This window comes from Oncorhynchus masou, chromosome 20, assembly GCF_036934945.1.
Source record: "Oncorhynchus masou masou isolate Uvic2021 chromosome 20, UVic_Omas_1.1, whole genome shotgun sequence".
NCBI lineage: Eukaryota > Metazoa > Chordata > Actinopteri > Salmoniformes > Salmonidae > Oncorhynchus > Oncorhynchus masou.
The window spans coordinates 8,952,397-8,964,754 of record NC_088231.1 but is presented as its reverse complement, the minus strand read 5'-3'; the positions used below and the strand labels follow the sequence as shown (position 1 = coordinate 8,964,754).

Genomic DNA, 12,358 nt, shown 5'->3' with positions numbered 1-12,358 from the left:
TTAAGCCATGGATTTCTCATCCCTTAATATTATTGTTGGATCAAATTTTTTCAGCTAACATTTCAATGGTAATAATAAATAGATATGCCGATAGTGGACAACCCTGTTTTACTCCTCTTGACGGTTTAAAACTTTGATGTAGCCATTATTTACTATTTTACACCTAGGGTTACTATATATACATAACTCACTTTTTAAAGAGGTTCTCCAAAATTGAAATATTCTAGGCATTTATATATAAACTCCAGTTATACTTTATCAAAAGCCTTTTCAAAGTCAGCTATGAAAACCAGGCTTGGTTTCTCCGATATTTCATAGTATTCTATTGTTTCCAGTACTGGTTTTATATTATCTCCAATGTATCATCCATATAAAAAACCTGTCTGATTAGGATGAATAATATCTGACAATACCTTTTTAATTATATGCGCCAAGCATTTAGCTAGAATTTTTTCATCACAACACTGAAGTGTAAGAGGCCTCAATTTTTTTTTTAAGGACTGGATTTTTATATGTACACCACTTGGATCCTCTTTCAGTAATAATGAAATCAGACCTTGTTGCGTGTCCGATAATCTACCGTTTATATAGAAGTTGTTAAAACATGCTAATAATGGTCCTCTGAGTATATTAAAAAAAAGTCTGGTATACTTCCACTGGTATGCCATCCAGCCCTGGAGTTTTCCCAGACTGAAATCCTTTAATGGCATCAAGAAGTTCCTTCTCTGTAATTTGGCCTTCACATGAGTCTTTTTGTACAGATATTAATTTTACATTATTAATAGGAAAGAAATCCATACAATTAGCTTCAGTTAGTGGAGATGGAAGAGACTGAAACGAAAACATATGCTTAAAAGTATTTACTTCCTCTTTCAAAATATTGTTTCGGTGAATCATGAGTGACTCCATTTGTAATAAGTTTCAATAAAAAAAAAACATTGGTCGAATTTCTGTTGAAGACTGAAAAATAATTTTGGTGCATTTTCCACCATATTCCATCCAGTTCGCTTTATTTATATAAAATATTACACTGGATCTCTTGAATAAGTTCCTTAATGTATTTTACAGTTTCTGCCATCTGTCTGTACTGTTAGTCCTTCAATTTCCGTTGTTAATATGGACTCTTCACCTTTTGTTTTATAGATGAGTACTAAATTGCAAGGAGTTTAAAGGCCAATATATTTTGTACAATATTGCCACTGTCTAGAATCGGTAAGGATCTAAGGTAACACTTCTCATAACTTCTTGATATAATATTTATTGATTGATGTATTATGTTAAATGCATCACATTGTTTTCATCAAGTAAATACTAAGAAATACAGTAAATCATGAATAAGGTTAGAACATGATATTATGTCTTTGCGCAAGAAAGCTAAGTAATCAGGGGAATTATTGCATACTATCCAAAAATTGGCCCAAACCCAATTCTGGTTAACCATATATGTGGTTAACACATCTAAAATCATGAGCAGAGGAGAACAGGGCAACTATACGTAACTTTAATTCTTTTTTTCTTAAAAAAATAAAAATTGGTTCTCCAAAATTGAAATATTCTAGGCATTTATATATAAACTCCAGTCGTACTTTATCAAAAGCCTTTTCAAAGTCAGCTATGAAAACCAGGCCCCGCAGCCTCTGCCTTCTCGTCCAGGCAATGTGCCAAGTTTTTGGCGACAAAAGCATGAAACTTGGTACACTTGTACAATTTGGTTCCTTGGTTCCTTTACATTTTCTGATATGGAGGCGTCGCAAAAACGCCTCATGGCAGAATGGAAAATGGCTGCCGCGGCCGCCAAAACCAAATAATGTATTTTGCATCATATCTTCAGAATCAAACATGATAACACAGAATAGGTGATGTCTACCCCTGTGTTTTGATGGTCAATGATTACAATGATACCATGCACATCATCACAAATGCCCCCTGGCTGCTGTGGAGGCCATTATGCTATTATGACATTACTGGACAATGTATTTTCCATCATATCGTCTGAACCAAACATGATAACACAGGAAAGGTCTACCCTGCACAGGAAAGGTCTACCCTGTCATGACGTGCCCTTTTTGGGTGAGGACCATAGCCCTCTCTCTCCCACCACAGGTTTGATGGTCATAATGAAGGTTGAGAATCCCTTTGTTACCACAGGGAAAGACTGCAGTATGGTAACGTCAAAAGGTTGAATAATTTAACAGTATTTCTTTATTCCAAGCAGTTGGAGTGGTCCGTGGACACTTAAGGAACAGTCATGTCAAGTTTGTTTCATTTGGTGACCTCGTGAAGGACAGGAGACACACATTACTGTTTCTTTGTTTGTATACACTTCTCAATTATGGGGTTTACATCTGAATGTTGTATAAAATAAATGATTGAGTATAGGAATACTTTTGAAAAGATGAAAAGTGATGTTAGCCTTCTAAATGAGTATGGGTTTTCATATAAAGTTAACTAGTCAGTGACCACACCCCGTGAGCACAGACATTTACATCGGCATCATGGAACGCCCCCTTTTCTACTCTAGTATAAAAGCAATTTCCAAAATGTTTTACATTAGTCATGATAACGCCGGGATGAGGTCGCCACGTTTAAATGGCTCCTACTCTCTAGAGACCAAAACATGCTGGTGTGAAAAGGACAAGACCAGAGAACGTGGAGATCATCCCCATGCTGAAATTGTGAAAATCTACAAACTAAAGACCAATTATTCGGGCTGCAGCTGTTTCAATACTTTAGTCTGGTAAACGCATCCAATCTAAGAACATCTCCGAATGGTACTCTGACGTATCCATTATAACAACCTACAACCACGAAAGACCTTGGGACTTCTGGGGAACGCAACCAGAGACTCTGAACTATTATCCAGCAGACGGACCGGCAATCACAGAGAGGGACAACAAAGGCATACACTTGTAAATATGTAAATTGCTATTTATTTTCGAATGAGTGGCTGTTCATGTTCAAAGTAGTGCATGTTCATTTACATGAGTGTAGTTATGAACTGTATTACAGTGGTTCCACTGAGTTTCCCGCTCTTGAGCTTTCCCCACCGCTTTCCTTTGTCTACCAAGCCGTCATATCGGTTTCGTCCGCTAGGGACTTTTCCTTGTGTTATGTTAGTAACCAATGTATGACCTATTTTGTGTGCGTTTATGTAATTCTGTGATTGATAGGAAATAAATAATTTCGCCAATTTGTATATTGCTGATTCATGATTTCATTCTAAAGTTTGCAGATATCCAAGGGTTTGCGACATTCAGGAATGAGACTGATGAGGTAACAATACATTAATAGAAGACTGTAATCGATAAGATAATAAAATATCTGAAGAGTTATAGTCGGGAAATTGAAACTCTATAAACATTGTCCCGTGGTGCCGCGAATTCCTAGTTAATTACTATCTCGTGATTTGTTTAATTACGGAATAATTAATTAATTAATTACACATAGATAATTGATTTGATAATATTACAGTCTTCACATTTAATGACGACCCCTATGTTTTGATGGTCAAGGATTACAATGGTGCCATGTACAACGTCATAAATAGTTCCGATTATTATATAATGGTGGACTTTGTAAACCCTGTAAGTAACCTTGTGTACATTCATGGAACACAAGGGCCTTTGATTTGTCTGGACCCAGGAACCTGGAGATTTCATGGGCACGTATGTGCTTGTCTGTCCCAAATATCAACCACCACTCCTAAAATTATTACTCCTAAAAGAGAAAGTGCTCCATTTTGGAGCACTTTATGATCACATTCCCAGTCAAGATAACATCAATCAAGCTCATTTTGAGATGTTCATTTAGAAAGGAACAAATTCTAAATTTTAAAAAGTATTACTATACTTACATATTTGCATGACTCCCGAAGTCAACAGGATAAAAAAAAACAATCATATATTAAATAAGTATAGAAAAGCACACTAAACATGATGACAGACTAATCATGGAGAACACGAAACATGATGAGACTAACCAGGGACGTGAACTAGACAGAAGATAAAAGCTAAGAAAACAGAGAATCCAGGTAAGCCTGTGTGGAGAAGTGTGTTAGTGTGGACCTGAATATGTGCATGGATTGTGAGGTTGACATGGAGAGGGAGTTCCAGCGTTGGGGAGCTGCACTGCTAAAAGTCTGGTCTCACATGGAGCAGAGCCTGGTGCGAGGGAGGGTGAGGAGGCAAGTGTCAGAGGAGTGAAGTGAACAGGTGGGAGTGAAGGGGTGCAGGTGGTCAGTAAGGTATGTGGGCGCCAGTTCATTGAGTGCTTTGTAGGTGAGCATGAGCAATTTGAAGATGATCCTGATTTGAACTTGGAGATAGTGGAGTTTGATGAGGGTGGGTTGATGTAGTCCCCAAGGTCTTGCGTGTCGAGGACTCTCAACTACATTTTTTAAATGTTGAAGTCTGTCCAGTGTTTTGGTGGGGAGTCCGTAGTGAATGGCGCTGCAGTAGTCAAAGAGTGATAAAAACAAGTGTGAATGAGGGTTTCAGCACTTCTACAATCTTTAAGGCCACCGACTGAAGCAAATTAAACCTGCATTTAAATGCTCACCTTGGCAGAGCAATTCAAAATAAAAGTTTGTCAATAATATTTTCAGCAGAGATATTTGTCACTAGTGCTCATTATTCTGTATCTGGAGTTAATGTATTCTGCGTTTTGTGTTTGTTCCCAAAGGCTGTTCCATCTACAAGTGCAACCTTGGTTTCAGGGTGCAGGCTCACGTCCATTGTTTTGCGAGTCTTTGTTTTTGAATAAGAATCAGTTCCTCCAACACTTGAATAAAAGCCGTGGGACATCACCCACCAGGGGGGAAGCAGGGACATCACACACTCAAGCCTTTTTGCTTGACATCATGGAAAAATAAAAATAAATCAGCTAAGACCTCAGGAAAAAATGTGTAGACCTCCACAAGTCTGATTCATCATTGGGAGCAATTTCCAAATGACTGAAGGTACCACGTTCATCTGTACAAACAATAGTACGCAAGTATGAACACCATGGGACCACGTAGCCGTCATACCGCTCAGGAAGGAGACACGTTGTCTCCTAGAGATGAACATACTTTGGTGCGAAAAGTGCAAATCAATCCCAGAACAACAGCAAAGGACCTTGTGAAGATGCTGGAGGAAACAAATGCAAAAGTTTCTATATCCACAGTAAAACGAGTCCTCTATCAATATAACCTGAAAGGCCGCTCAGCAAGGAAGAAGCCACTGCTTCAAAGCCGCCATTAAAATGCCAGACTACGGGTTGCAACTGCACATGGGGACAAAGATCGTACTTTTTGAAGAATTGTCCTCTGGTCTGATGAAACAAAAATGGAACTGTTTGGCCATAATGACCATTTATGTTTGGAGGAAAAAGGGGAACGCTTGCAAGCCGAAGAACGTCATTCCAAACATGAAGCACGGGGGTGGCAGCATCATGTTGTGGGGGTGCTTTGCTGCAGGAGGGACTGGTGCACTTCACAAAATAGATGGCATAATAAGAAAGTAAAATTATGTGGATATATTGAAGCAACATCTCAAGACATCAATCAGGAAGTTAAAGCTTGGTTGCAAATGTGTCTTCCAAATGGACAATGACACCAAGCATACTTCCAAAGTTGTGGAAAAATGGCTTAAGGACAACAAAGTCAAGGTATTGGAGTGGCCATCACAAAGCTCTGACCTCAATCCCATAGAAAATGTGTGGGCAGAACTGAAAAAGTGTGTGCAAGCAAGGAGGCCTTACAAACCTAAGTTACACCAGCTCTGTCAGGAGGAATGGGCCAAAATTCCCCCAACTTATTGTGGGAAGCTTGTGGAAGGCTACCTGAAACGTTTGACCCAAGTTAAACAATTTAAAGGCAAAGCTACCAAATACTAATTGAGTGTATGTCAACTTCTGACCACTGGGAATGTAATGACATAAATAAAAGCTGAAATAAATCACTCTACTATTATTCTGACATTTCACATTCTTAAAATAAAGTGGCCTATTTCTACTAGGATTAAATGTCAGGAATTGTGAAAAACTGAGTTGAAATGTATTTGGCTAAGGTGTATGTAAACTTCCGACTTCAACTGTAAAAACTAGCAAACGGTAGTACGCCCCAAAGGCAACATGAAAAAAACTGGAAAAATCTGTCCAAGCATGTATTAAGTAAGTACTCAGGTGTTCACAGTGGGGATGTCACTTCAACTTCAAACCTGCCCAGCCAGTTCCTGGATCCAACGAAGGAAAATTGATTATTTGCTGTTGTCAAAACAATGCACGGTTCAAGTGTGCCTTTTCACATACAGAGAAAGGAGGAGGTACATGAAGTGTTCTGCGAGTCACCTCAATGCCCGTCTAACCATGAACTAACACAACAATCAAGTGTTATTTTCTTTCAAATAGTTAGTGGACTATTGTACATTACAGTGGAAAGTGAAAACATGAGGGAAGATGTTTTGTCGGAGATGGTAGAATGAATGGTTTGGAGAAAAAAAATGTCTGAGTGTCCGAAGCTCAATAAGAATAACAAGGCTATATACAGGGGGCACCGGTACCAGGTCAGGGTGCAGGGGTACAGGCTCGTTGAGGTAATCTGTACTTGTAGGTGGGGGCGAAGTGACTATGCATAGGTAACAAACAAACAGCGAGTAGTAGCAGTGTGCAAGGGGGAGGGGTCAATGTAAATTGTCCGGTGGCGATTTTTATGAATTGTTCAGCAGTTTAATGGCTTGGGGGTAGAAGCTGTTGAGGAGCCTTTTGGTCCTAGACGACAAGCGCTCCGGTACCACTTGCTGTGTGGTAGCAGAGAAAACAGTCTATAACTTGGGTGACTAGAGTCTCTGACAATTTTTAGGGCTTTCCTCTGACACCGCCTATTATATAGGTCCTGGATGGCAGCAAGCTTGGCCCCAGTGATGTACTGGGCCGTTTGCACTACCCTCTGTAGCACCTTACGGTCAGATGCCGAGCAGTTGCCATAACAGGTGATGCAACCGGTCAGGATGCTCTCGATGGTGCAGCTGTAGAACATTTTGAGGATCTGGGGGCCCATGCCAAATTTTTTCAGTCTCATGAGGGGGGAAAGGGTTTTGTTGTGCCCTCTTCACAACTGTCTTGGTATATTTGGACCATGATAGTTAGTTGGTGATGTGGACACCGGGGAACTTGAAACTCTCAACTCACTCTACTACAGCCACGTCGATGTTAATAGGGGCCTGTTCGCCCGCCTTTTCCTGCAGTCCACGATCAGCTCCTTTGTCCTGCTCACATTGAGAGAGAGGTTGTTGTCCTAGCACCACACTACCAGTTCTCTGACCTCCTCCCTATAGGCCATCTCATTGTTGTCGGTGATCAGGCCACTGTTGTGTCGTCAGCAAACTTAAAGATGGTGTTGGAGTTGTGTTTGGCCACGCAGTCGTGGGTGAACAGGGAGTACAGGAGGGAACTAAGTACACACCACTGAGGGGCCTCACTTTTGAAGATCAGCGTGGCGGACGCGTTGTTGCCTACTCTAAACACCTGGGGGGCGGCCCGTCAGGAAGTCCAGGATCCTTTCAAAGCACTTCATGGCTACTGACGTGAGTGCCACGGGGTGGTAATCATTTAGGCAGGTTACCTTCGCTTCCTTGGGCACAGGACCCTATGGTGGTCTGCTTGTAGGTATTAAAGACTGTCAGGGAGAGGTTGAAAATGTCAGTGAAGACACTTGCCAGTTGGTCCGTGCATGCTTTGAGTACACGTCCTGGTAATCCGTCTGGCCCAGCGGCTTTGTGAATATTGACCTGTTTAAAAGGTTTTGTTCACATCGGCTACAGAGAGCATTTTCACACAGCTATCCAGAACAGCTGGTGCTCTCATGCATGCTTCAGTGTTGCTTTCCTCAAAGTGAGCGTAAAAGGTATTTAGCTCGTCTGGTAGGCTCGCGTCACTGGGCAGCTCGCATCTGGGTTTCCCTTTGTGGTCCGCAATAGTTTTCAAGCCCTGCCAGATCCGACGAGTGTAAGAGCCGGTGTAGTAGGATTCAATATTAATCTTGTATTGTCGCTTTGCTTGTTTGATGGTTCGTCTGAGGGCATAGCAGGATTTTTTACAAGTGTCCTGATTAGTCTCTCGCTCCTTGAAAGTGGCAGCTTTAGCCTTTAGCTCAATGCACTTGTTGCGTGTAATCCATGGCTTCTGGTTGGGATATGTACATACAGTCACTGTGGGGACGATGTCATCGATGCACTTATTGATGAAGCCGATGACTGAGGTGGTGTATTCCTCAATGCCATTGGATGGAACATATTCCAGTCTGTGTAAGCAAAACAGTCCTGTAATGTAGTATCCATGTCATCTGACCACTTGCGTATTGAGCGAGTCACTGGTATTTCCTTAGAATTGTGGTCCGATTTGCAAAATGGAGGGCGGGGGAGAGCTTTGTATGCATCTCTGTGTGTGGAGTAAAGATGGTCTAGGATTTTTTTTCCCCTGGTTGCACATGTGACATGCTGGTAAAAATTTGTAAAAACTGATTTAATCCCGCCTGCATTAATTAAAGTCCCTGGCCACTAGGAGCGCCGCTTCTGGGTGAGCATTTTCTTCTTTGCTTATGGCCTTATAGCGTTGGTTGAGAGCGATCTTAGTGGCAGCTTCGCTTTGTGGTGGTAAATAGACGGCTACGAATAATACAGATGAGAACTCTTTTGGTAGATAGTGTGGTCGACAGCTTATCATAAGGTACTCTACCTCAGGCGAGCAATACCTCGAGACTTCTTTAATATTAGACATTGTGCACCAGCTGTTCTTGACAAAAAGACACACACCCACACCCCTCGTCTTACCAGACGTAGTGTCTCTGTTCTGCCGGTGCATGGAAAATCTAGCCAGCTCTATATTGTCCGTTTCTTCGTTCTTTGCACGTTAGCAAGGAGAATGGAAGGCATTGGGAGTGTACTCGCTCGCCTCCGGCTTCTCAGAAGGATCCCTGATCTGCGTCCCCTTTTCCGGCGTCTTTTCTTCAAGCAAAAAGCGTGGATATTGCCCTGTTCCAGTGAAAGCAGGATATCCTTCTCGTCGGACTCGTTAAAGGAAAAAGTTTATTCAAGTCCGCGGTGAGTAATTACTTTTCTGATGTCCAGAAGTTATTTTGGGTCATAAGAGATGGTAGCAGCAAAATTATGTACAAAAATAAGTTACACAAAACGCAAATTATTATAATTTTTTTTAAATTGCACAATTGGTTGGGAGAACGTAAGACGTCAGCCATGTTCTTCGGTGCCATCTTCATCTTTTTTTAAATTGCTGCAAAAACACAACAGGGAAGACTGTAATATTTACTGTTAACTCTTGTATAAATACTGTAGTGAAAAAAAACAGTAGTATATAGTATAGTAATTAGTATTTTTGTGGATTGTTGTATACTGTAGTCATTTTGCGGACTGTAATATACTGTAGTATTTACTGTCATTACCGAAGTATTTACTCATGTTTTTGTTTTTATTATCTTTGACATAAAAGTGGCTTTCTCCTTGAGGATACCTACTGGAGAAATACTAAAAGAGCACATTTTACAGACTTGTAGGTAGGACTGGGGTCTGAACAGATTTTGTATAACCTGTATGGAACAATATGGTCTATATTTGGCATGTAGGTTTCTCACTTATGGGTGGAACAGAGTGGGATATGGGGAGGGGAATGGGGAGGGTATATGCAAATTAAATACTGTAGTATTTACTATAGTAAAAAAAAAGTGTAGTGTTTTTGGGGACATTATTGTTCTATTTACTGCAGTGTTTTTTGGGCGAATAATACTATAGTATTCTACAGTATACTACAATATTTTATAGTACGTAATACACATGATTGAGGGATACTACTGTGTGTATACTAAAGTTTACTATAGAAGTCTATTCTAAGTGTGGGCGGCAGGTAACCTAGTGTTTAGAGCGTTGGGCCAGTAACCAAAAGGTTGCTGGATCGAATCCCCGAACTGACAAGGTAAAAATATGTTGCTCTGTCCCTGAACAAGGCAGTCAACCCACTGTTCCCCGGTAGGCTGTCATTGTAAATCAGAATTTGTTCTTAACTGGACTTGCCTAGTTAAATAAAATCTTAAATAAAAATAAATAAAATATTTTAAAAAAAAGGTCCTGTACAGTAAACTGTAGTATTTTTTCATGTGGGCAGACACCTGTCTCCATGTTTCACTTCAAGGCCCTTTGTGACAACACATGCAACTTCTCTTGTGCTTCATGTGGACACTATCCTCCTATTGTGAATATGGATCTTGGCTGATAAGTCATTAAGATATTAAATAACTTAAAATTTTCTGTTAAATTCAGTGCACCAGAAAGTCCCATTTAAGTTTGAAATCTCTATTTCCTGTTTTAAGTATGTGTGTGTCTCTCTCTTTCTGTCAGGTGGTAGGCTTTGGAGAGGAGAACAACCAGGCAGAGCAGCTGTGGCCCCAACCCCAGCCCTACAGAGGGGGAAGAGGACCAAGGCCCCTAAGACCTCAACTTTATCCTACAGAGAAGTGTCCAAGCTGAGCTTCCCACCTCGCCCATGCTGGCCAACGTTCATTGACAACATCCACGCATTCTCCTCCTCCCTCACCCTCTACCCCTACCACAAAATCCTCAAGTAGATTGGTTCCGTACATTGGTTCCACATAGCAGGAGGCAATTAGTCAGCCAGGCCGGAACGCAGTGGAGTGGTGTCTTCAGGAGCTAAACTCATCTCTGCCCCGTCTCCTTTCTCCACGGCCAAAACTATATTGTTTGAGAGCTCTTTGGTTTGTCCTTTTGTTCTCACCCATCCCTGATTGATTGAATAGCATGAATAATCTTTGCTGTGAATGGTAAGGGAAGACAAGAGAAGAGGGATTCTATCATCTCTGTCATGTATCTTCATTCTTTTTGTTGAAGAAGCATTGAGTGTATTTTAAATATGGACATTAGGGTTAACATATACATGTTCATACTAAGATTTTGTGGATTGAAAAAGTGAGGTATGTTTGTCATAGCGGTAAGATACATTATTGAAACATTGTCAGTATGTGACAGATTTCTGATTCGTTTTTTAGGTATTGTTGTAACTTTGATTCTGTTTTAGAGAGGCAAAAGGGAAAACCTCAGTTACTGTAGGTTTAACATGTCAGCCCTACCGTTGCCTTTAAAACCACTAGACTGGCATGTTTATAGCTATAACCTGTTATCATCATCATCTTTAAGTGTAAATATTTACTTATGCAGAAACTGGTATCAGGCTTATTTTTCTCATATGAACCCAATTGTCTACACTGCAAGAGAAATACAATTGCTAAAATGGTCATGGCATATCATACCACTGTTCTACATGGTTAATAACTGAATGTCCTCATCAATTTATCAAGAATTATGATACGTTTCCACTGAGTTCATTTTAATGTGTTTGTTTTTGTCATTTTCAATACCTCAAACGGATTATTTCGGACATACACATCATTGTAAGTTTTCTATACATACATTTTGGAAAATGTATTGCATAAATATACGTGATTGTGATCAAACGCGATGGTGTCCTGAGATAATCGGTGTTTTTTCTATGAATTTGTTTTCTACTTCTGTAGTCATAAAATAACGAATTCAGGGAAAGAAAATAGATGTAGAATCATCCTTAATCCCTACCACATACAAGTAGATGGCGATAGTACTGGTTTTGTTGACAGGCTAGTTTTAGTCACAGGTCATACTTTAGGGCTGCAGCTGGATAGTATTGAAATGTTCAGGGCCCCAAATTGTACAAGTGTTGCAAATTATATGCTTTATGAAAAAGTGAAAATAATTTTCATACAACGCTGGGACTATTCTGCTAAATGTACCTCTTGCCACTCCTCTGTATGCGTCGACGAGCTTGACACTTCTGGGACTGGTGTAGACGCGCTCTCGCATTGTCCTCTCTGCGCGCTCCCGTGACACCTTCAGTTCCAGTAGTTTCCTCCTTAATGACCTGTTTTCTTTCTGGCTTTGAGTTATTTCCAAACGAAACACTGCATAGTCGTCATCTACGAGTTTGCAGACCTCTGCCACGGCTGCATTCGCTAGCACCTCCATGATGGAGGCTATTTGAGTGTGAAAAACCATATCGTTAGCCATTGTTAGTTAACCCTTAGCAGCTAGTAAGCGTTACCTAGATAACATTTAACAACCAAGTCCTGTTTCCAACGCGAATTAAAGACTACACTGGGTAAGTATGTGATGCTGTGCAGTTAAACGAGTCATATTTAGAGTTCCATGGTGTCAAAAACCGTATAAATAACCAAAATAAAAACTGTAACGTGGAAATCTCCTTGGTCACAGTTTACTTCCGTTTACACGGAGGTGAAAGGATGTTGTAGCTCCGGGGTGTGGTT

At 40.5% G+C, this 12,358-nt stretch overlaps 1 protein-coding gene across 2 annotated transcripts in view; it reads right to left on the bottom strand.

Moving 5' to 3' along the window:
- The window catches only part of LOC135506848 (zinc finger and SCAN domain-containing protein 21-like), a 40,217-nt gene extending 28,116 nt beyond the window's left edge, over positions 1-12,101 (bottom strand). Inside the window, exons 1-2 of one of the 2 annotated variants that reach the window (XM_064926249.1) lie at positions 11,828-11,918; positions 10,626-10,816 (exon numbers count right to left, since the gene is read on the bottom strand). In XM_064926249.1, coding sequence (XP_064782321.1) covers positions 10,626-10,638 — 13 coding nt within the window. In that variant the 5' untranslated portion in view covers positions 10,639-10,816; positions 11,828-11,918. Of the gene's footprint in view, positions 1-10,625; positions 10,817-11,827 lie in introns of both variants that reach the window. The other variant, XM_064926248.1, reaches the window with a different exon arrangement.
- Positions 12,102-12,358: the final 257 nt, after the last annotated feature.